Consider the following 24788-nt stretch of genomic DNA (forward strand, 5'->3'; position numbering starts at 1 on the left):
AGCTTTCGCCCGGATTACACTCATATGACCACAGAGGCCAATTTTTAACTCCGATTTAGTTGAAATTTTGCAAAGACAGTAGAATTAGCATTGTAGATATGCGTGCCAAATTTGGTTGACATCGGTTCAAATTTAGATATAGCTCCCATATATATGTTTTTTCTGGTTTCGACAAAAATGTTCAAAATGCCAAAATTTTCCTTGTTAAATCGCCACTGCTTAGTCGAAAAGTTGTAAAAATGACTCTAATTTTCCTAAACTTCTAATACATATATATCGAGCGATAAATCATAAATAAACTTTTGCGAAGTTTCCTTAAAATTGCTTCAGATTTATATGTTTCCCAGATTTATTATACCCACCACCATAGAATGGTGACGGGGGTATAATAAGTTTGTCATTCCGTTTGTAACACATCGAAATATCGATTTCCGACTATATAAATATATATTATTGATCAGGGAGAAATTCTAAGACGATATAACGATGTCCGTCTGTCTGTCTGTCTGTTGTAATCACGCTACAGTCTTCAATAATGAAGCAATCGTGCTGGAATTTTGCACAAACTCGTCTTTTGTCTGCAGGCAGGTCAAGTTCGAAGATGGGCTATATCGGTCCAGGTTTTGATATAGTCCCCATATAAACCGACCTCCCGATTTTAGGACCATAAAGAGGTGTGCCGAAAATGGTGAGTATCGGTCCATATTTTGGTATAGCCCCATATAGACCGATCTCCCTATTTTACTTCTTGGGCTTATAGAAACCTCAGTTTTTATTCAATTTACCTGAAATTGGAAATCTAGAGGTATTGTAGGACCACAAATACGTGTGCCAAAAATGATGAGTATCGGTCCATGTTTTGGTATAGCTCCCATATAGACCGATCTCCCGATTTTACTTCCTGGGCTTATAGAAACCGCAGTTTTTATTCAATTTACCTGAAATTGGAAATCTAGAGGTATTGTATGACCACAAATACGTGTGCCAAAAATTGTGAGTATCGGTTCATGTTTTGGTATGGTCCCCATATAAAACGACCTCCCGATTTGGGGTCTTGGGCTTATAGAATCCGTACTTTTTATCCAATTTGTCTGAAATTGGAAATCTAGAGGTATTTTAGGACCATAGAGAGGTGTGCCGAAAATGGTGAGTATCGGTCCATATTTTGGTATAGCCCCATATAGACCGATCTCCCTATTTTACTTCTTGGGCTTATAGAAACCGCAGTTTTTATTCAATTTACCTGAAATTGGATATCTAGAGGTATTGTAGGACCACAAATACGTTTTTATCCAATTTGTCTGAAATTTGAAATCTAGAGGTATTTTATGACCATAAAGAGGTGTGCCGAAAATGGTGAGTATCGGTCCATATTTTGGTATAGCCCCATATAAACCCATTTCCCGATTTTATTTCTTGGGCTTCTAGAATCCGAAGTTTTTATCATATTTGCCTGAAATTGGAAATCTAGAGGTATTTTCGGGTCATATATAGGTGTGCCGAAAACGGTGAGTATCGGTCCATATTTTAGTATAGCCCCCATAAGAACGATCTCCCGATTTGACTCCTCGGGTTTCTAGAAACCGTAGTTTTTATCTGATTTGCCTGAAATTGTAAATATTCTGGTATTTTAGGCTCACAAAAGCGAGTATCGGATTAAGTTTTTATCGATCCATTTGGTAATGCCTCCATATAGACCGACTTCACTTCTTAAGGGTGTAGAAGGCGCACTGATCATGAAAATTGCTTGAAACTCAAAATTTCCAGATTTTACTTCTACAGATTTAAGATTTCAAATCAAGATGTTTTTTTATAATTTTCTTGCATACTTACAAGAGATGTTAATGATTCCTCTAAAACTCAAACAAAAATGGTTCTTATAAATCCAGAATCTGATATAGTCCTCATAGGTGAAATCTTTAAATTTATCTTCGGGAAGTGTCCCCAAGTCCTCCTGAAATTTCAAAGGAACCCCTAATATTTGGTTCATGGTGGTGGGTATTTTATATTCGGCCCGGCCGAACTTAGTTCTGTATATACTTGTTTTTTTACTAAAATTGTGTTCCACCCACGTGCATTAGCCAACATAAATTTTGAGTCTATAGATTTTGTAAAAGTCTATCAAATTCTGTCCAAATCGAGTGATATTTAAATGTATGTATTTGGGACAAACCTTTATATATAGCACCCAACACATTTGACGGATGTGATATGGTATCGAAAATTTAGATCTACAAAGTGGTGCAGGGTATAATATAGTCGGCCCCGCCCGACTTTAGACTTTCCTTACTGGTTTTTTTAATAATAATGACCATATGACTTAAAATGTATCAAAGGTACGTTTATTTTGTATAAAAACATTTTAGTGAGTTCTTATACAATTATCTTCTGAATTATCAAATACACATTTAACAATATGAAAGTATAATGACTCTGGCGATATTTCCTCTTTATACAACTCTCCGCAAGAATATAAAAATTCCTTGTTACAATCGAGTTTTATTTTATACTTCAAACCTAAATCGAAACGATCCATTTCAAAGCCTATATCTGGGCGATAAACTTTTTTTCCAACAGCACTGCAGTATATAAAGGATCTAAGGGCAGGGGTGTCTTCAACACGTAAACTAAGGATATCGTTCATGGTCTCATAATCCAAACCGTTTTTTGTCAAACACTCAGCTTCAATGTCCAGAGAGTTTTCTGGATACCATTCTGGTCTGTGAATGGCTCTTGACTAGTAAGAAGGATTGGTATATTACTGTAGAAAAGAGAAAGTTTATTTATATTACCATGGAAGAAATTGCCACAATAAATAATACTAATTTCAACATATTTTTCACTTGAAATCTTCGTGAAATCCAAATAATCACTAAATTTGAGGATTTTTAATTGAATAAATGCTTCAAAGCTCTTATCTACGATGTGACTTTTGTCAACCTTATTATTTTTTTTTTAAATTTGTCAATTAAAATTAATTTATTAATAACTAGTGATCTTATTATAGTGGTAAAAAAACAAGAGTGCAGCGTAGGTAGGGCCCGCATTTTATTTTGCGTATGTTTTTTTGTGAATTGAAAACATAAACACGGCTAAACTTCATATCAATGAGAATGTCATTTTCAAAAAGAAATATATAATTTTATACAACCGAAAATTCAAAAAAGTCAAATTTATTTTTCCTGTTATATATTTAATAATTAACATTAACAAAAAATTTTACGTTAATGTTAATAATTATAAAAAAAATATAAACAAAATTGGTAACCAAATTTTTATCTCTGGTTTAGATTTAATATGACATTAATTAGGTGATCGAACTTTACCTTTTTTTATCTGTTTGGCAAATAATATGCATATTATAATATACCGATGACGATATGAATACAATTAAAAATATTTTTGCATCTAATAAACTCAATTATTGGATGTATAAATAAGATGCACGTGCCGCAATAATTGTCGTTTCTTAAGGTATTTTTAGAATTACGAACTCCTATGGATAACCACACACAAAAAATTATCACCAACATTTTTTTCAATTAAACACTTAATTGAATTTGGAAACGGATTCAATTAAAATGTTAATTGATTCAATTAAATATTTAATCAAATCCGAATAAAAACCAATTAAAAAAATGATTGATATTTGTTACGTTTCCAATTAAAATATTAATTGATTCAATCAATTTGTTAATCAATTCGGAAATAATTTTCAATTACAAACGTGATTGAAAATTTTTCCGTTTCCAATTACACATGTGATTGATCCAATCATCTTTGTGATTGAAATTGAATAATTTTGAGCTATGGAAAGAGCGAAAAGAGAACAAGAGAATGGGTATTTATTCACATTGTTGAATGATGGAGAGATCAGTCTGTGGAAGTAACTCGTAGCGAACGGTTGGGTTTTTCTTTTTCGCGTAAATTGAAAAACATGATTGGCGACATTCTGTCTGCTGCGTGCAAAATGTGTGCATAAATGCATTGAACGCAACAACAAATCATAGTAAAGGGTTGAAATAAATAAAGTGTGCAACAACAAATGGCCATGTGGTAAAGGTTTGAAAAAATATATGGCAGAACGCATTTGATACCTGTGTGGTATTGTAAAAATGGAAAACAATCTACGGTTATTGAAGGTAAGCAATTGTGAAATGTGAATACCATTTTCCATTTAAGTCTGTTTACATTAAACGGACTAAAATAATATATTTTTATTCATTTCTTTTAACATAGTAAGCAATTTTATTTCGTGAACTTGACCAATCAACTCCATCGTTTTATCAAATATGTAAGAATATAAGAATATGTTTGCAATCTAAGGAACTTTTAAAATTGTAAATTTTTTTCACTCCTAGTTTTCTTAAAACCAAGAGCGGTATGGGTTTGTTGGAAGATTCACCTTGATGTTGCGAAGTAGCGTTTGGATTAAATTGCAGTTTTGTTTTACCTGCCTTTTTCAGTTTGTACCCAAGTAGAGAGCAGTATACCTATCTGGTATATAAACTAATGAGCTCAATTATATAATGGTAAAAAGTTCTCTTTTGGATTTAAAAATATGAAAAATATCCGAAAATAATAAAAATATGTATTTTCCATTTATATATTTTTTTCTATTTCCAGAATTTCAAAGTATCATCAATATAATACCAAATATTACATTGCTTTCCTATTATTTTTGTCTTTGATTGATTCAAATTTTAATAGATTTCAACATGTGGACATTTTGCAAAGGAATTGTTACTAAAATTAAATTACCGAGCTCCTTAATACACCTTTTTATGCTAAAAAACTACAACTCCAAAGGAAGATTATAAATCTGCAACCTGGAACTAAGAATTGAACTTGATATTCTATGCAGGTAATGTTAAACAAAATTAACTTTTAATTGAACAAAATTAAATTCGAATTATTCTGTTTACTTTCAGAAAAACTAATTTAGCTTACAGGCTGCTGATTTATTGCGCATCTAAATATGTTATTAGAAGGAACATTCTGACATGGTTATTATGATAAGGAAGATAATGATTTATATATTTTATTTTTTCACCCTTTAGTTGTATTGATAGTAATTGTATGTGTTATGTTAGAACAAAACACACAAATGGCAAGAACCAAATTTATTTGTCTATTGCGTAATCCAAAAAATAATAAAATATTAAATATGTTTTATAAGAAACACATATTTTCTTTTGTTTCAAATAAAACTAAATACGATTTTGGGGGTGCAATATATAAATTTTTTTATTGAAATTTATAGCCAATTTCAATTAATTATTTAATTGAATGAATCAAATAGTTGATTGATTTTTGTCGCGAAATTAATTAAAACTTTAATTGATTCAATTAAAACTGTGATTGAATTTTATGTTAAAAATCAATCACGTTTTTAATTGATTCAATCACACATTTAATTGATTCCGTGACAAAAGTCAATTAAATTTTTAATTGAAAATCGTGTTGGTTTTCAATCAAAATGGGTGATTGATACTATCATTTTCGTGATTGAAGACATTTCAATTAAAAAAATGATTGAATCCGCGATTTTCGTGATTGAAATCAAAAAATTTTTTTTGTGTGTGCAGTTACCAAATCAAATATCTACACTGTTAGAAAAATATGTTTTTCATATGTTCCGATATAAACAAAATGTGTTTCGGGCACAATTTTTAAACACAATATATTTAAGTGCAAACATGTAATGTTCCTAAACTAACACTAAATGTTTGGACACGTATGTTAATATGTTAGAATATATTATGTTTGCGGCATGAATGTTTTATAAAAATAATATGTGTGAATGTAAACATATATAAATTTACAAATTTCGAGAAAACATATATATGTTGTGATATTTTATTCAGAGAGCGACAGATAAAGAAAGAAATGGTGATTGAAACCGGGAGGGTTGACGAAAGATATCAACATAACACAGCGAGAGAATGAAAAGAGAGCAATTTCTGTGAAACCGCTTGTATGCTGTTTCGGAAAACTGTTTTATGATAAGGCCAACAATTTGATATGCTTAAGTCTAAATATTATTTAATTTGAATATTAGAATGAGTATTCGAAGTTAATAGAATAGACATTCGGAACCAAGAGAATAGACATTTGAAAAAAACAGCATGTGTTTTCGCCTTGAGAGCAGCATTTTATGTATGTGTGGACATGTGTTTTGTTTATCATTTTGGCATTATGGGCACAATTTTTTTTCTTGGTTCGAGAAATCGGAACGTATGCAAACCACTGCTCAACGTGGCCAACAAGTGTATGTTTCTGTTAAATAATGTTATGTTTGCATGGGCTCGTGGGCGCTGCAAACTATGCTATATAAATGTAACTTATAACGATAATTGTCTATTGGAGACTATAACAGCTACGTAGCCCAGTGGTAGTGTGTTGGCTTACAAATTGTATGGTTCCCGGTTCGATTCTCCGTCCAGGCGAAAGGTAAAATTTAAAAAAAGTATAAAATTTAATAATTTCTTCAACATTATTTGTATTACAGAAAAAGGTGCCAAGAACTAAATTTCTCATTCCTGAAATGTGCTAATCTTCTTGGGGCGAAAATTCTTGCAAGCATATAATATTTTTGGGCTCAAAATGCTTCCAAACATATAATATGTTCACTTTGCATATTTCGGCAATATGCAATAATATATGTGCTTCCTGCAAAATATGTTTGGAACATACGTTGGAGAAGCGATTTTTTTTTGAGGGTGTATATATAAAATATACCAATCCAATGCTCATAGATCATAAGGGATTACCTTGCTCCAAAATCGAGCAAAATAACATACGAATGGGAATTTTGCTTAGCATAGAAGACGCATTTCTCTGATATAAAGTTTTTCTCTTGTCCAAAGGTCGATACACTTTTCAATGAAGTCTTTTTGTTCTTATAGTTAAGCGATTGGACTTAAAATTGGGTATCCTAATATAAAAGAAAATTTTGTTTGATTAAGGTCAACTTGGCTTTAATAATTCTGAAATTTTTTTCAAAATTAATGAAATCGCCTTGAAATTTGATGACTTCTTGTATTTTGACTACACTGTTAGAAAAATATGTTTTTCATATGTTCCGATATAAACAAAATGTGTTTCGGGCGCAATTTTAAAACACAATATATTTAAGTGCAAACATGTAATGTTCTTAAACTAACACTAAATGTTTGGGACATCTATATTAATATGTTAGAATATATTATGTTTGGGGCATGAATGTTTCATAAAAATCATATGTGTGAATGCAAACATATATAAATTTACAAATTTCGACTAAACATACATATGTTGTGATATTTTATTCAAAGCGACAGAGAGAGAGTATAGAGAAAGAAATAGAGATGGAAACCGGGAGAGTTGACGAAAGATATCAACATAACACAGCAAAAGAATCAAAGAGAACAATTTCTGTGAAACCGCTTGTATCTTGTTTCGGAGAACTGTTTTATGATAAGGCCAAAAATTTGATATGCTTAAGTCTAAATATTATTTAATTTGAATAAAGAGAATAGACAATCGGAACCAAGAGAATAGACATTCAGAACCAAGAGAATTTCGCATTGAGAGCAGCATTTTATGTAGTTGTGGACATGTGTTTTGTTTATCATTTTGGCATTATGGGCACAATTTGTTTCTTGGATCATTAAAAGAAATCAGGGGTCTTCATAAAAATAACGAAAGGTCACTATACTCTTTTTAGAGTTGGGACAGTAAAATGAAATAAGGAGGAAATGGTGAAAAATTACACAGTAAAATGAATAAAAACAAAGTTTAGTTCATTTTTATTAATAAGTAGTCCACGAGGAGTTGACGGACACCTTCAAATATAAAAGCGGGCATTAAGTTCGAGTTTTGCAGCTAAAACAATTTAAAAAGTTTATTTTCTTTAAAATGAATTATTAAAGAAAAATAAAAGGCATTTTAGAGCGATGGTGTTAAATGCTTGTAAAAAACTGTTCACGCCTAAATAAATTTATGTTTATATTATAAAATTATTTATGTATGTTTATACTCGACTCCACGTTCTTCTTTTGTTAGAGTTTTTGAATGCCTTCAAAATTTTAAAGTTTTAAAGTTAAATTAAAAAAAAGAACAAAAAAAAGTGTTCGGTCGGAGCAGGGATTGAACCCACGACCCCATGCTAAACACTGCTCCACGTGGCAAACAAATGTATGTTTCTGTTAAATAACGTTATGTTTGCATGGGCTCGTGGGCGCTGCAAACTATGCAATATAAATGTATCTTATAACGATAATTATCTACTGGTGACTACACCGAAAGAATTTTCTTCGTAAAAAGAACGAAAAATTTCGTTAAAAGTACGAAATTTGTCATTGTTTTACAACCAAAGAAACTTTTCATTAAAAGTACGAAATATTTCGTACTTTTTACGAAGAAAAGTTCTTCCAAAATTTTCGTAGTTTGTAAGAAAAACATTCGTACTTTTTATGAAGAATCTTCGTACTTTTTATGAAAAATCTTCGTACTTTTTATGAAACAATTTCATTCTTTTTATGAAAATGTTTCGTACTTTTTATGAAAATTTTTCGTAGTTTTTATGAAAAATGTTCGTACTTTTTATGAAAAACTTTCGTACTTTTTTCTGAAAAATGTTCGAACTTTTAGAAAAAAAATTATAGTCGAAAGTGCATTTGGTTGTAGTTGCAAGTGTGAAAAATGACATCACTACTTTACATCTTAAGTTTTTGAATAATTTTTAGTTTTATTGCTTCACTTTTATTCATAGCGCGCTATCACCCAAATGAGAAGTAGCATAGACTTTCATAAAAAAATAGAATAAAGGAATGCACTCAAGCACATTATAAAAGACAATTTAATGCCGCGAACGGAAATTTTACAACTTCAATGAAACTTCTTCGTTATTTCAAAGAAAATGTTTCGTACTTTTTATGAAGAAATTTTAACGCAGAATGTTTCGTAAAATATTCGTAAAAACTTCTTCACAAAATTTATGAAATGTGAAGAAAGTTTCGTTAAAAGTACGAACTTTTTACGAAGAAAAGTTAATGTAGAATGTTTCGTAGAAGTTTCGTATATTCGTAAAATGTTCTTCGTAAAATTTACGAAAATGAATGAAAATTTCGTTATTTTAATGAAGAATTCAGGAAGAATAGTTAATGAAGAATTCTTCGTAAAATTAACGAAGAGAATTCTTTCGGTGTATAACAGCTACGTAGCCCAGTGGATAGTGTGTTGGCTTACAAACTGTATGGTCCTCGGTTCGATTCTCCATGCAGCGAAAGGTAAAATTTAAAAAATTTATAAAAGTGAATAATTTCTTCAACATTATTTGTATTACAGAAAAAGGTGCCAAGAACTAAAAAATTTCGTGGAAGTGAAAATTGCGAGTATGTTAGGAAATGAGCACAATCATCTTTTGGAAAAATTCTTCCAAGCATATAATATTTTTGGGCTCAAAATGCTTCCAAACATATAATATGTTCACATAAAACAAACATATTAATGTTTCGGCAGTATCCAATAATATATGTGCTTCCTGCAAAATATGTTTGGAACATATGTTAAAGAAGCGATTTTTTTTGAGGGTGTACAAAGCAAAAACTCATTCGAAAATGGGATATGTTTTTCAATACTTTATTTTTAAGACATTTTTACTTGAGACAAAGCATAATTTCTACCTAAAGTCGAGTCTGAATTGGGAAGTTTAAGTTATCGTTAACCAGTTTTTAATGGACCTTGGTAACACATGAAAAAAGCTGGAAAAATGAGTAAATTAAAATGTATTTCCAACAATGAAGTACAAACATTCTAAATGAAGAGATTGGTATCTTAAATGCATCCTTACACCAAAAAAAAACGTAGTTAAACTTACGCTAAATTTAACTAATAATAATATTATTTCTAATTTGCATATAGTCAAGCATGTAAATTCAAGACAGCATCATTTAAAGAAAACAAAAAAATTGAGTGACACATTCCTTTCTTAAAATCGACATACGAAATAAAACGTATGGGTAGAAGAGTGCAAATTTTTTCGAAGAGAATTAAAAGACTTTTAGTTAAGTCAAAATGGTTATAACAAAACAATAAAAATTGGATTGGATTTTTTTCAAAGAAATGCACTGAACATAAGCGGCAACATTCCATATACACATTATCCAAACATTTTATTATTATTATTTTTTTTTGTGCGTGAAAGTTTCTTCATTAATCCCTAAATATAAACCAAGATAAATAATAAATCCTCTTCTAAAGAGCCTCCAATGAATTCACATTTATTATTATATTTTTAATTGAGACACTCCAAATATTAGTATACAATAGAATTTTGAATGTGTGTTTAAGTTCAAATAAACTCTGTTTAACGTCTGGTTTTAAATAATGTTGACGTTAATTGATAGGCAGAGATGTAAAACGGAGAATCCAGTGTTCATTGGGTGTTTTGGAACAGTTGCAGGTAACAGGTTGGCTGATAAGTCCCCGGTCTGACACATAGATGGCGTCGATAGTATTAAATGCATATTATTTTTATATAGTACCAACCTTCAAATGATTCGTATCAAAATTTGACGTCTTTAAATCAATTAGTTTGTGTGTTTTGATAAAATACTGTTTTCTGAAGGGAAAAATACGGTTGAAGCAAAAACTTAGCTTGATAATGAGTTTCCGGACTCTGCCCCAGGAAATCAACAATAATTGATTGGTATGCAAAATTCAAGCGTGGTGAAATGAGCACAGAGGACGGTGAACGCAGTGGATGCCCGAAAGAGGAGGTTACCGACGAAAACATCAAAAGAATCCACAAAATGATTTGGAATGACCGTAAAATGAAGTTGATCGAGATAGCAGAGGCCTTAAAGATATCAAAGGATCGTGTTGGTCATATCATTCATCAATATTTGGATATGCGGAAGCTCTATGCAAAATGGGTGCCGCGCGAGCTCAAATTTGACCAAAAACAACAACGTGTTGATAATTCTGAGCGGTGTTTGCAGCAGTTAACTCGTAATACACACGAGTTTTTCCGTCGATATGTGACAATGGATGAAACATGGCTCCATCACTACACTCCTGAGTCTAATCGACAGTCGGCTGAGTGGACAGCGACCGGTGAACCGTCTCCGAAGCGTGGAAAGACTCAAAAGTCCGCTGGCAATGTAATGGCCTCTGTTTTTTGGGATGCGCATGGAATAATTTTTATCGATTATCTTGAGAAGGGAAAAACCATCAACAGTGACTATTATAAGGCGTTGTTGGAGCGTTTGAAGGTCGAAATCGCGGCAAAACGACCCCATATGAAGAAGAAATAAGTGTTGTTGCACCAGGACAACGCACCGTGCCACAAGTCATTGAGAACGATGGCAAAAATTCATGAATTGGGCTTCGAGTTGCTTCCCCACTCACCGTATTCTCCAGATCTGGCCCCCAGCGACTTGTTCTTGTTCTCAGACCTCAAAAGTATGCTCGCAGGGAAAAAATTTGGCTGCAATGAAGAGTTGATCGGCGAAACTGAGGCCTATTTTGAGGCAAAACCGAAGGAGTACTACCAAAATGGTATCAAAAAATTGGAAGGTCGTTATAATCGTTGTATCGCTCTTGAAGGGAACTATGTTGAATAATAAAAACGAATTTTGACAAAAAAATGGGTTTTTCCTTTTTGGACCGGGGACTTATCATATAACCTGTTATTCACATACTTGCTATTTCTGTGTATTTGACAAAATATTGCGTATTCATATTGGTTAATTCAATCTCTAATTTGCGATAGATATTCAGTTTGGAAATTGAATACATCTAGTTCGTATTGAATAAAAAAATGTCAGTCGACATCCCTAATTCTGGATTAAAAAGAGTTTTATCTTTGTATGAAACAATAATGCCTTTAAACATTGTTTTTGAGAATAATAATTGCTATAAATAATATTAAAATAACCCATTTATGATTAGTAGGCTTTAAACATTCAAAGTATCAATAACAATCTCACCTTAAACAATACGAAAAAAAATGAAACAGATTGTAATTGTATTTGCGCTTTTTATTTCGGCATCAGCGGTATGTCGGCTACTGAAGTCATCCAAATAAGAATTTACAATTCCTTACATTTTCTTTCAATTCTAGGCTTTCAAACGCCCGAATTGGTATCCTCAAAATGGTGCAGAAATTGAAGCTGATTGTATGGCAAAAATTTCTGTTAGCGATAGCATTTTGCAAAATCTTCGCCGACTGAAAATTGATGATAATGAAGAGACACGCGATTTAATTCTTTGTTGTCTAAGAAATACGAATGTATATAGACCTGGATATGGACCCGAAGCAGATCGTATTGCTGTAGCATTTCAACAGAGTCTAAAATTAAACTGTGATATTGATTTAATTCAAGGATGCATTCCGAAATTTATACATGAAATGCCCGAAAAATACCAATTCTTCAGAACCATTAAGTGTATTTATGATGAAGCTCCTCAAAGATGTTTACCATAAGGAATAAGTTGCGACATGTTTGAAATAGAATAAATGGATTATAAAACTATTCGAACCTCAATTCATAGAATGGTATTGCGGGACATTTAAAGATGTGTACGGTAATTAATTTTGAAAATATTTTGATAAGATTTCAATTAGAGATGTGCGCGTGACTGAAATTTCACTCACACTCACGCACATTCACGAAGCAAAATTTTTATTCACGCACGATACGTGTGGTAGCCAATCCCACTCACGCACATTCACGAAATGAAAACCAGTACTCACGCACGAACTACTTATAAAGACTCACGCACGATTCACAACAATTCACGTGATTCACGAGACCCACGACATTTTTCAAACGGAAATCAACAGAGGTAACAAAATTCAAAAATAGAATATAGTTCGAGAGCTAAATTAATTTCAGTTAACATACGAGTATGAATTAAATCTTATTTTTTTTCGTGGGCGTGATTTTGCAGAAATTTTATTCACGCACATTCACGAACCGATTTTATTTCTCACGCACGCTCACGCACGACATATTTATTTTAGTCCCATTCACGCACATTCACGAGAGTTGCTTTGGATTTTGTGCACGACTCACATGATTCACACGTGAATCACGCGTGTCACGAGAATTTCGTGTCACGCGCACACCTCTAATTTCAATAATGGCAGCTTCATAGTAATGGGCAAAACGGTACTAGAAATTTAAGGTGTTCATGTGAAGCAAAATTTTCCTGAAATGTTCGTGACTGATGGCAACGCTCAAGCGAATTTCGTAAAAAGACGCTAACGGAAATATACCCGCTCACGAGCATAATAACGTTTACGAGTTTATTTCACTTACAAATTTAGTTATAACTTGAGTTTTATTAGTTTATTAGCGCTTTCGATTTTAATCAACTTAATGACGATTTTTCGTAAGTTACTAGATTTTTCTTGACTTACTATATTTCTGATCGTGAATGAGTTTCTTTAAAAGTTTATCGTGAGTGAGTATTTTCTTTGAGTGTGCTTGAATATCGTACGTGAATAAACTTTTTCCAATAGATATGAATGTAGTCCCCATAAATCCCGATGTCATTGGAGACTTAGGTGACAAATTTAAGATTGCTTATAAAATCAAAACGAAAATGGTTTTATTATATCCATAATCTCATGTAGCCGCCAATTTTATTTCATCAAAGCCATCTGAAATTCATAACTTTAACTTTATAAAATTATAAAAATAATTTTATTGCCGGAAATAACAATCAAAAATCAGAATCAGTTTAGAATTGTTCGAATTTGCTGCGTTTGGGACGAATTATGGTCTTTATACGGTCGACAAATCCATCACACGGGGCACGAATGTGGCTCTGAGTTTTATTAGCCCTTTCCCGGCCAAGTGCCCTCTTGATATGGTAGACACTTCGTATTTTTTGGTGCCAACCTTACTCTCCGAAATGATTCAGACGCAAAAGTCCTACGGATTGAGATCCGGAGATGTTGCTGGCTATTGTGCAGTAGAAATGAAGCGAGTAAACTCCTTTTTAGGTCATTCTTGGATTACACGTCCTAAGTGCAATGGTCCATGGTCTGCGACCAAAATGTCTGCCCAGGGCTTAAATATTGTCTTCAGGACATTTCCCGATAATATTCGACATTTATTTTGACCACACGACAATTCAGGAAATTTTCTCGATTGCAATAGTCCATGGTCTGCGACCAAAATATCTGCCCAGGGCCTAAATATTGTCTTCAGGATATTTTCCCGATACTATTCAACAGTTATTTTGACCCCACGAACGATGAATGTGAGCGGGAAGTAACCATCTGCCATTATGGCGGCCCACACCATTACCATCGGGTAATCGAAGGTGTACATTTTCAGCTGACCTCTTTGTTAAGTAAACCAGATTATTTTGTTTGTTCACAAGCTTCTCAATTAGAGTGACTTTTCATTAGAGTGACTAGATCTCAAAAAATGTTGCTGCTAAATGAGCATTGAAACCAACTAAAAAATGCTAAAAGTAGTTTTTTATTAGCGAAGTTATCACTAAAAAGTCGTATTTTTAAAGTAAATATATTCCATGAAGTGTATATATTCTGGGTCGTGGTGAAATTCGGAGTCGATGTGAGCATGTCCGTCCGTCCGTCTGGTGAAATATATATATATATATATATATATATATATATATATATATATATATATATATATATATATATATATATATATATATATATATATATATATATATATATATATATATATATATATATATATATATATATATATATATATATATATATATATATATATATATATATATATATATATATATATATATATATATATATATATATATATATATATATATATATACAAATTGTACTTCTATTTCAGTGCTTGTTCGGTAAAGTTATAAGTCCCGTGGAAAGTGTTATTTTTCTTTTGAATAAATTAAATTATTATTAACATACAAGTAAGCTACCGTATTTCTTACAGCATTTACGTTTGCTATTTATTTATATATATATATATATATATATATATATACAAATATATATATATATATATATATATATATATACAAATTGTACTTCTATTTCAGTGCTTGTTCGGTAAAGTTAAAAGTCCCGTGGAAAGTGTTATTTTTCTTTTGAATAAATTAAATTATTATTAACATACAAGTAAGCTACCGTATTTCTTACAGCATTTACGTTTGCTATTTATTTACAACTATATATGTATTTTTGATAGTTTTAAGCGAAAAATACGTAATTTTTATCAATCCCGTGGCTTCAGTCCCGTGGTTAAGTTATTAGCCACGGGACTGATATTTTCATACAAAAGATATGTATATGTATATTTAAACATATTTTTATACTTATTTATTTTATAATGATAACTTTAATTAAAGCTTTCAAATGGCTCCAACAAAATCTGCAGCTGAAAAACGAAAAGTTAAGGCAGAGAAGGAAAGGCTACCTCCCGTGCTAATCCGATCAGTCCCGTGGAAAATAAAACTCTTAAAAACAGCTAAAATTTAATGAACATTCACCAATAGCATCTAAGTGATTAATATAATAAATCCCAATATATTTTTTTTTTTTTTTTGCTTTTATTTGATTATGAAGACTGTCCCGTTTTTCTCAAAGAAAAGGAGCCTTTTCAGATTATTCACCCATATACATAGTTGATCTGATACTAATAAGCTTAAACACTTTATACTTTAAAAAAAAAAAGATTGTTATTCTGGTTTACACTTCTCTGGTGCAACATCGTATATACATTTTATAACATTAAAGAATTGCTCATATTCATTGGTGGTATCTTTAAATGTCTGTATGCAACCTGCAATCAGATCAGCTTCACAATGTAGTCTAAGACTCTGTTCAAAAGCAACACCAATTCGATCCGCTTCTGGTCCATTTCCCGGTCTGTAGACATTTGTATTCTTTAAACAACACATGATAAGTTGGCGAGTTTTATCATTATCTTCGATTTGTAATTTTCGAAGTTTGTTTAAGATATCCTCATTAGGACAAATTTTAGCTTTACACGCGTTCTCTATTTCAATGCCATTTTTGGGATACCAATCAGGTCGTTTGAAGGCCTATTAGGGAGAATATTTTTAATTAATATATGCATTTTTTATGATTATGTTTGTTAAAATCTTACCATTGATACTGCAATAAGCATTGCGAATACATAGAAAAATATTTTCATTTTATGTTGTTCGTTGAAACGTGTTGTTCGTATAACGTATTGAAACGTATAAATTAGAGACATCTACTAATTGCAAAGGAAGCTTATTCATGGTTTTTATTTGATTCCGTTTAATCTAAAACAATTACAGTGCGCTCGCGGTAACGTGAACACCGCATAACGTGAACAAAATTTTAGTTACACTAACTACTCCGTAACGCTGAAAAACATGAAATTTGTCGTTAAAGGCAGATTCACAATGCCAAATACAATTTCAAATACACTTACGAAATTTTTTATGGATCTAATTTGGCCTTTTTCTTGAATTTTATTTATTAATTTAAATTGCTTTATAATTCCAGATCCACTGATATTTTTTCGATCTCTTTGTTTTTTAATTTTTTCATAAAATTAAATTAAGTTTTTAATATTAACAAAATTAAATTAAGTTTTTAATATAACAAAAATAAAAGGCTGTCACGCTAGAACTTGTAAAACTCCCGAATATGGCTATGTTTTGTTCTGAAATTCGCTGAAGTTCGCTAACGTGAACATTTTCGCTAACGTGAACTCTATTGGTTTCAATTAGTTCACGTTACCGCGAGTTCACTGTATTTGATATATGGAAAGATTGAACGCATATTTCTTATTGTTGCACTCATTTTTATAAACAATGGAGATAACAATAATAGCCACGGTCGACTCACTAGGCATATATAATTTGCACTTTTAATTCAATTTGCTTGACATTTTGAAATTTAATTGCTCATTCTCCGTTTAGTACTTAACCGGAGGATGGACCACCGGTTAGTGCAATTTTTCTATTCTATTTGTGGCTCTATCCCTCTGGCTGTCTATTGTAATCATGCTATCTTCACACGGATAAAAAAAATTATGTTTTTCATATGTTTCGGTGTAAACAAAATGAGCTTAGACAAAATTTTAAAAAGCTAACCTATAATATTCTTAAAATAGAACTCATAACAAAACATGGAAAAATACATATACAGCAAACTAATTATGGACATAAAATTCCTTAAAATTTTGGATTTATGGAAAATCGGATAAAAATTTCGGGTCTAATGGCGCAGGAAGCCAAATCAGGAGATCAGTATATAAGGAGGTTATAACTAATAAGTATATATGGCCGTAAGTTCGGCCAGGCTTAATCTTATGTACCCTTCACCATGGATTGCGTAGAAACTTCTACGAAAGAATGTCATCCACAATCGAATTACTTGGATTTTGGTATCTTAAAACTTCTGAACATCGTTTTCTAAATTTTGAGTTAGTCCATACGTGATATATATTAGACAAAAAAGTTATGTATAGGTAAGACTACAAATAATTACGAATCGATATGGACTTTTTGCACGAATTATGGGGGTCGCTTATGTAGGGGCTATATACAATTATGAACTTAATATGGACCAATTTTTGTGTGATTGGGGATCGATTTATCTGAGGGCTATGTATAACTATAGACCGATATGGACCTAGTTAGGCATGGTTGTTAACGGCCATATACTAGCACAATGTACCAAATTTTAACTGTCTCGGATGAAATTTGCTCCTCCAAGTGGCTCCACAACCAAATCTCGGGATCAGTTTATATGGGGGCTATATATAATTATGGACTGATATGGACCACTTTTGGCATGGTTGTTAAATACCACCTCGTACCAAATTTCAACCAGATCGGATGAGTTTTGCTTCTCCATAAGGCACCGGAGGTCAAATCTGGGGATCGGTTTATATGGGAGCTATATATAATTAATGACCGATATGAACCAATTCCTGCATGGTTATTGGATACAATATACTAACATCACGTACCAAATTTCAACCGAATCGGATGAATTTTGTCTTCCAAGGGGCTCCGGAGGTCAAATCTGGGGATCGGTTTATATGGAGCCTATATATAATTATGTACCGATTTCGACCAATTTTTGCATGGGTGTTTGAGGCCATAAATATATTAATACCACGTACCAAATTTGAACTGAATCAGATGAATTTTGGTCTTCCAAGAGGCTCCGGAGGTCAAATCTGGTGATCGGTTTATATGGCGGCTATATATAATTATGGACCGATGTGGACCAATTTTTGCATGGTTGTTAGAGACCATATACTAACACCATGTACCAAATTTCAGCCGGATCGGATGAAATTTGCTTCTCTTAGAGGCTCCGCAAGCCAAATCTGGAGATCGGTTTATATGGGGGCTATATATAATTATGGACCGATGTGAACCAATTTTTGCATGGATGTTAGAGACCATATACTAACACCATGTACCAAATTTCAGCCGGATCGGATGAAATTTGTTTCTCTTAGAGGCTACGAAAGCCAAATTGGGGGATCGGTTTATATGGGGGCTATATATAATTATGGACCGATGAGGACCAATTTTGCATGGTTGTTAGAGACCATATACTAACACCATGTACCAAATTTCAGCCGGATCGGATGAAATTTGCTTTTCTTAGAGGGTCTGAAAGCCAAATTTGGGGGTCCGTTTATATGGGGGCTATATGTAAAAGTGGACCGATATGACCCATTTTCAATACCATCTGACCTACATCAATAAAAACTACTTGTTCCAAGTTTCAAGCCTATAGCTTGTTTCGTTCGGAAGTTAGCGTGATTTCAACAGACGGACGGACATGCTCAGGTCGACTCAGAATTTCACCACGACCCAGAATATATATACTTTATGGGGTCTTAGAGCACTATTTCGATGTGTTACAAACGGAATGACAAAGTTAATATACCCCCATCATATGGTGAAGGGTATAAAAATGAACCGATACACGCAAAGAAAAAAAACGTTTGGAAAACGTGTACCGAAAACGTTTTTCTTTTGTTAGAGTTTTTTGAATTGCTTCGAAAATTTTAAACTTTTATCACCACAAAAATTCGTTTGTTTCAAAATTTTTATTTTTTCAATAAAAAAAGTTATTTTTGAAATAACAACACAGTCCATTTCGTTTATATCAAACACTGTTCTTTTCTGACTTTAGGTCTTTACAGTTCAAAATTTAATATAGTACAATGTAATGTTGGACATTTTTTTCGGAATCTTCCGAATATATCTGGAATATATATAAAAAAAACAAAAGCAAAAAAAAAACTTTGGCCGAAGCAGGGATCGAACCCACGACCCTTGGCATGAGAGTCGGACGTAGCTACCACTGCTCCACGGTGCCAAACTAAATGTTTGTTTCTGTTAAATAAACTTTGTTTATTTGGTTCGTGGGCGCCGCAAGCTATGCTATATAAATATAACTTATATGGATATTTATCTATTGATGACCATAACAGGTACATAGCTCAGTGGTTAGTGTGTTGGCTTACAATGTGCATGGTCCGCGGTTCGATTCTCCGTCCAGGCGAAAGGTAAAAAAATTTTAAAACTTTATAAAATCGTATAATTTCTTCTACATTGTTGGTATTACAGGAAAAGGTGTTAAGAACTAAAAATCCTCGTGGATGTGAGAAAGATGTGAGGGACAATGCAATTAGCAAGAAAATAATGTTTTTTTGAGCTAGTCTTTATGAAATTGTTTTTACATCCTGGAAAAGAATAAACGTTTATCACAAAAAGTATATACTTTTCTTCCAAATACACTTCCTTACAGCGAAAAGCAAATGAGAAACGAACTTTGTTTGTCTAAAATTTCGTTTGGGAGGAAAGAATTATTTTTTTGCGTGTACACACCATATTCAGCTCATCTACTTATTGACCTAAAATACCTCTAGATTTCGTATTTCAAGCAAATCTTAAGAAAAAAAAACTATGATGTCTAGAAGCCGAAGAAATTCAAATGGGAGATCGGTCTATATAGGGGCTATACCAAAACATGGACCGATACACATCATATTTGGAACATCTATTTATGGATCTAAAATACCTCTACATTGAGGTGTCTAGAAACCCAAGATGTCATTGTTCAAAGTTTCTTTGAACCCGTTTTGAAACACTGTGCGTAGCGGCACAAATTATTTTTAATCGTCGTGTCCTTTTGTTTTTCTATTTGTTTACCTGGAAAGTTGCCCTTTGATCGATGCTTGTAGTTTTATCGCTAAGCTTTGCATCGGCTACTAAGCATCACTCAAGAGGGCAACGAACCAGTCTTGAACCGACAATCAACTCGCGTTCGCGCTGCCGATCTCCCCCCCCCCCCCCCGTGATAAGTGATAGTGTTGTAAACAATAATCATTAAATAAATAAAATAAAGTGAACATATAACAAAACTTTTAAGTGAACATTTAAAAACAAAAGTTATTTTACAGGTAACAAAAAGACAATTAGTGAACAGTGACAAAAAAACCCATCGCCCCATAACCCATCAAGTACAAGTGAGAGACACAAACAAAACCCCCATCAACAAAAAGAACAGAATCACAACACAAAATCCATTTTACTTAATACTATATTGCACTAAAGTTGAAGTGTAAATTGCACTTAGTTTTTTTACTTACAACTATATTGCACTATTCCCTATTGAATCTTAAATGTAAATTGAAACAACCCTTATTTACACCATTTCCAAGATTTGAATTTAAATTGAATTTTATTTTGTAAATATTGCTAAACTAAAAGATAAAACTTAAAACCTAATTTAAAACTTACATCTAGTAATAAATAATGAATTAAAATTACACCTTAAAATAATTGTAAATAAATATTCCTGAATTTTCATATTAAAAACTAAAATTTCTTCAAGTGTTGTAATTTCGAAAGGCAAATTAGTTTCACTTTCCAGCATTTCATAAGTTCATCCCCGAACAGTCATATTAGATGATCGGTCTATATGGCGACTATACTAACACATGGACCGATTCACAACATAATCGGTACACCCATTTTTGGTCGTAAAATATCTCAACGTATCGAATTTCAGGAAATTTGGATAAGAACTACGGTTTGTAGAAGCCATGGAAGTCAAATCGGGAGACCGGTTTATGTATAACATAGACCGGTACACACAATATTCGGCACACATATACATGGTCCCAAAATACCTCTATAGTTCCAATTTCAAACAAATTGTGTAAAAATTGCGTTGAGTATATGCCCAAGAAGTCAAATCCGGAGATGGGGAGAAATGGGGGCTAATAAAACCCATTTCTCCCCATCTTGACCTGTGTGCAAACAAAAAAAGAAACTGTGCCAAATTTCAGGACGATAGTGCCATTATTTATTATAACGTCTTAGAATCTCTCCCTTATCAAGAATATAATATACTTTTATATAGTCGAAAATCGATTCTTCGATGTCTTACAAACGAAATGATAATCATATTATACCTCTATTACCATTCTATGGTGACGGGTATAACACAAAGAGGTGATTCTAACATTTTTAGAGACTTTTAACGAATTTGCATGATTATTGTAATTAAAAATAGGTAAAAAAATGTATACAGTAATTTGGTCATATTATATATGAAGTTTTTTTGTCGAAGAAGAGTGTTTTACAAATTAATATAACTAATTATTTTAAGTAAAATTGGAGAGAAGATAAAATTTCTGAATAATAAAGATTATATACAATCAAGCAACTTCCTGGTCCTGGTATTATATTAGATTATGAAAATTTTTTTTACAAATTTCGAACATGCACAGCAACAATATATATTCCCAGATAATTTTGCAGGTATAGTTGCTCCAAATAATTATTACAATAATAAGAATTATTTGCATCAAATGATAGTTTCTCGCTTGGGTAAACCCCCACTTTATTTTTGACATGAATATTGGCCACCACTGATCTTCAATACCCATAATAAAATAGTTGAATTTCAAGTTTTCTGAAACAGTAGCACAGCCATTCAATTGCAAATGATTTCTTTAAACATTTCATAAAATATGGTGACCAATTTGCTAAGCCATCAGTAAGCATTTGTATGCCATAACGTTTTAAACTCGCTTGGAAAAATACGAAAAAAAAAAAAACAAAACAAAATGAAAAAGTTTGCATATATAATTCTTCTCTGTTGGTCATGTGTCATGATCAGAGAAGTTTATGCTGAGATTTTAGATCTTGGAAAACGACCATCATGGTATCCCGATGATGGACCTGAAATTGAAGCTGAATGCGTGGAGGATCATTCGATAAGTAAGGAGACTTTGGATGACATAAAAAAGCTCCATATCGACAATACTCCAACAGTTCGTGCTTATTTGCTTTGTTACCTTAAGGAAACTAACGTATATCGTCCCGAAAAGGGACCTGAACTCAGACGTATAGCTTGGTCCCTAAAGGAATACCTGAAACTGAATAAATGTGATGCGGATATGATACGCGATTGTATTGAAGAACATGGTGCTCAAGATCTCAAAGATTATGCATATTTCCACATTATCAAATGTGCCTATGAGAAGGCACCAGATAGGTGTCTGGCCAAAGTCAAAAACAATTAGTTTGTATATTAAAAAAAATAAGTATGAGTGTAATTAATATTAAGTGTAATTTAAATTAAATAAAAACTATCTTATAATTTATTAGTGATTATATAACATATAATAAAAAGGAATTCTTCTTTTTATGAAGCACCCTTAGTGCTACGTTTGCTAACGAACTTTTAAACCGCACAATGGACTTGTCCGCTATCCTGTCTATATATTCTTATCTCAGTTACACTGTTAGAAAAATATGTTTTTCATATGTTCCGATATAAACAAAATGTGTTTCGGGCACAATTTTTAAACACAATATATTTAAGTGCCAACATGTAATGTTCCTAAACTAACACTAAATGTTTGGCACACATATGTTAATATGTTAAAATATATTTTGTTTGGGGCATGAATGTTTCATAAAAATAATATGTTGAATGTAAACATATATAAATTTACAAATTTCGAGTAAACATATATATGTTTACAATTTCTGTGAAACGGTTGGATGTTGTTTCGGAAAACTGCTTTATGATAAGGCCACAAATTTGATATGCTTAAGTCTAAATATTATTTAATTTGAATATTAGAACGAGTATTCGAAGTAAAGAGAATAGACATTCGGAACCAAGAGCATAGAGATTTGGAAAAAAAACAGCATGTGTTTTCGCCTTGAGAGGAGAATTTTATGTACACCCAGAGAAGGAATATGATTACCTCAAACATGTTTTAAGAGCAAAATGTTATTTTTGGGTGGTGACCATGTAACATGGTTTTCGCAGCCATGTTATTTTCTCGGAAATCATGTATTTGATTTCGGCAAGCAGGTTATATTTGACGAGAAAATAACATTTTAGTGACAAAAATGTTACATGATCACCATACAAAAATAACATTTTGCTCTTGAAGCATGTTTGAGGTGATCATATTCCTTCTCTGCGTGTATGTGTGGACAAGTGTTTTGTTTATCATTTTGACATTATGGACACACATTTTTTAACGGCCTTAAAGGTAAAAATGAAAATAAGTACAAAACACGAAAAGTTTTAAAGGCATTTAAAATGTTGTTAAATGCTAGTAAAAAACGGTCCACGCCTAAATAAATTTATGTGTACATTATAAAATTATTTATCTATGTTTATACTCTTCTTTTGTTAGAGTTTTTGATTTTATTCCAAAATTTCAAACTTTTATACCAAAAACAGTTTTTTGTTATAAAATTGTTATTTTTGCAAAAAAAAAAAAAAAATAATATTTTATTCAAAAGTCATTTCGATTATATCAAGCACTGTTTCTGACTGTAAACCCACATTTCGAAGTTTCATTATAAAAATTTAATTTAGTATAAATGTCTAAATTACAAAAAAAAAATTGGTTCGGTCGGAGCAGGAATTGAACCCACGACCCTTTGCATGCAAGGCAGACATGTTAACCACTGCTCCACGTGGCCAACAAATGTATGTTTCTTTTAAATAATGTTATGTTTGCATGGGCTCGTGGGCGCTGCAAACTATGCTATATAAATGTAACTTATAACGATAATTGTCTACTGGTGACTATAACTGCTACGTAGTCCAGTGGATAGTGTGTTGGCTTACAAACTGTATGGTTCTCGGTTCGATTCTCCGTTCAGGCGAAAGGTAAAATTTAAAAAATTTATAAAATTGAATAATTTCTTCAACATTATTTGTATTACAGAAAAAGGTACCAATAACTAAAAATTTCGTGGAAGTGAAAATTATGTTAGGGAATGAGCACAATCTTCTTTGGGGAAAGTTCTTCCAAGCATGTAATATTTTTGGGCTCAAAATGCTTCCAAACATATAATATGTTCACATAAAACAAACATATTAATGTTTCGGCAGCATCCAATAATATATGTGCTTCCTGCAAATTATGTTTGGAACATATGTTAGAGAAGCGATTTTTTTTGAGGGTGTAGTAACTTAACAGTTGGACATTATTCAGTTAAAATTAACCGGGGAGAAGATATCTGCAACTTAATTTCTGTTAACAGCCAATTAAAGTCTATACACAATATTTTTTCTGATTCAATCTCGAAATTAATTGATCCAATTAATTTTTTAATTAAAATGTCTTCAATCACAGAAATGATTGTGTCAATTAAAAATTAATTGACAGGTAAATAATTAATTTTTTAATTGATCCAATTAAAAAACTAATTGATACTATTAATTTGTGTGATTGATTTTTGTTTCAATTAAAAAA

The 24788-nt window shown here is 32.0% G+C and overlaps 3 protein-coding genes across 3 annotated transcripts; 2 read left to right on the forward strand and 1 right to left on the reverse strand.

Annotated features, from left to right (window-relative positions):
* Positions 1-11955: 11955 nt before the first annotated feature.
* Positions 11956-12521, forward strand: LOC142219722 (uncharacterized). Its single transcript, XM_075288588.1, has 2 exons — positions 11956-12043; positions 12110-12521. Exons 1-2 carry the CDS (start codon positions 11996-11998, stop codon positions 12470-12472), a joined length of 411 nt encoding a protein of 136 aa, XP_075144703.1. The 5' UTR covers positions 11956-11995; the 3' UTR covers positions 12473-12521.
* A 3026-nt stretch (positions 12522-15547) lies between these two features.
* LOC142219723 (uncharacterized) lies at positions 15548-16237 on the reverse strand. Its single transcript, XM_075288589.1, has 2 exons — positions 16128-16237; positions 15548-16062 (listed from the first exon to the last, which is right to left on the reverse strand). Exons 1-2 carry the CDS (start codon positions 16173-16175, stop codon positions 15697-15699), a joined length of 414 nt encoding a protein of 137 aa, XP_075144704.1. The 5' UTR covers positions 16176-16237; the 3' UTR covers positions 15548-15696.
* A 5932-nt stretch (positions 16238-22169) lies between these two features.
* Positions 22170-22583, forward strand: LOC142236417 (uncharacterized). Its single transcript, XM_075307655.1, has one exon. It carries the CDS (start codon positions 22170-22172, stop codon positions 22581-22583), a length of 414 nt encoding a protein of 137 aa, XP_075163770.1.
* Positions 22584-24788: the final 2205 nt, after the last annotated feature.

The sequence above is a fragment of the Haematobia irritans genome, chromosome 1, assembly GCF_050003625.1.
Source record: "Haematobia irritans isolate KBUSLIRL chromosome 1, ASM5000362v1, whole genome shotgun sequence".
Taxonomy (NCBI): Eukaryota; Metazoa; Arthropoda; class Insecta; order Diptera; family Muscidae; genus Haematobia; species Haematobia irritans.

What these genes read in the sequence shown, in the direction of transcription:
- LOC142219722 (XM_075288588.1), top strand. Translation starts at nt 11,996, where the DNA reads ATGAAACAGATTGTAATTGTATTTGCGCTTTTTATTTCGGCATCAGCG. An exon ending in TTTTTATTTCGGCATCAGCG is followed by an intron (nt 12,044 to 12,109) that starts GTATGTCGGCTA and finishes TTTCAATTCTAG; the next exon opens with GCTTTCAAACGCCCGAATTG.
- LOC142219723 (XM_075288589.1), bottom strand. Translation starts at nt 16,175, where the DNA reads ATGAAAATATTTTTCTATGTATTCGCAATGCTTATTGCAGTATCAATG. An exon ending in TGCTTATTGCAGTATCAATG is followed by an intron (nt 16,063 to 16,127) that starts GTAAGATTTTAA and finishes TCTCCCTAATAG; the next exon opens with GCCTTCAAACGACCTGATTG.
- LOC142236417 (XM_075307655.1), top strand. Translation starts at nt 22,170, where the DNA reads ATGATCAGAGAAGTTTATGCTGAGATTTTAGATCTTGGAAAACGACCA.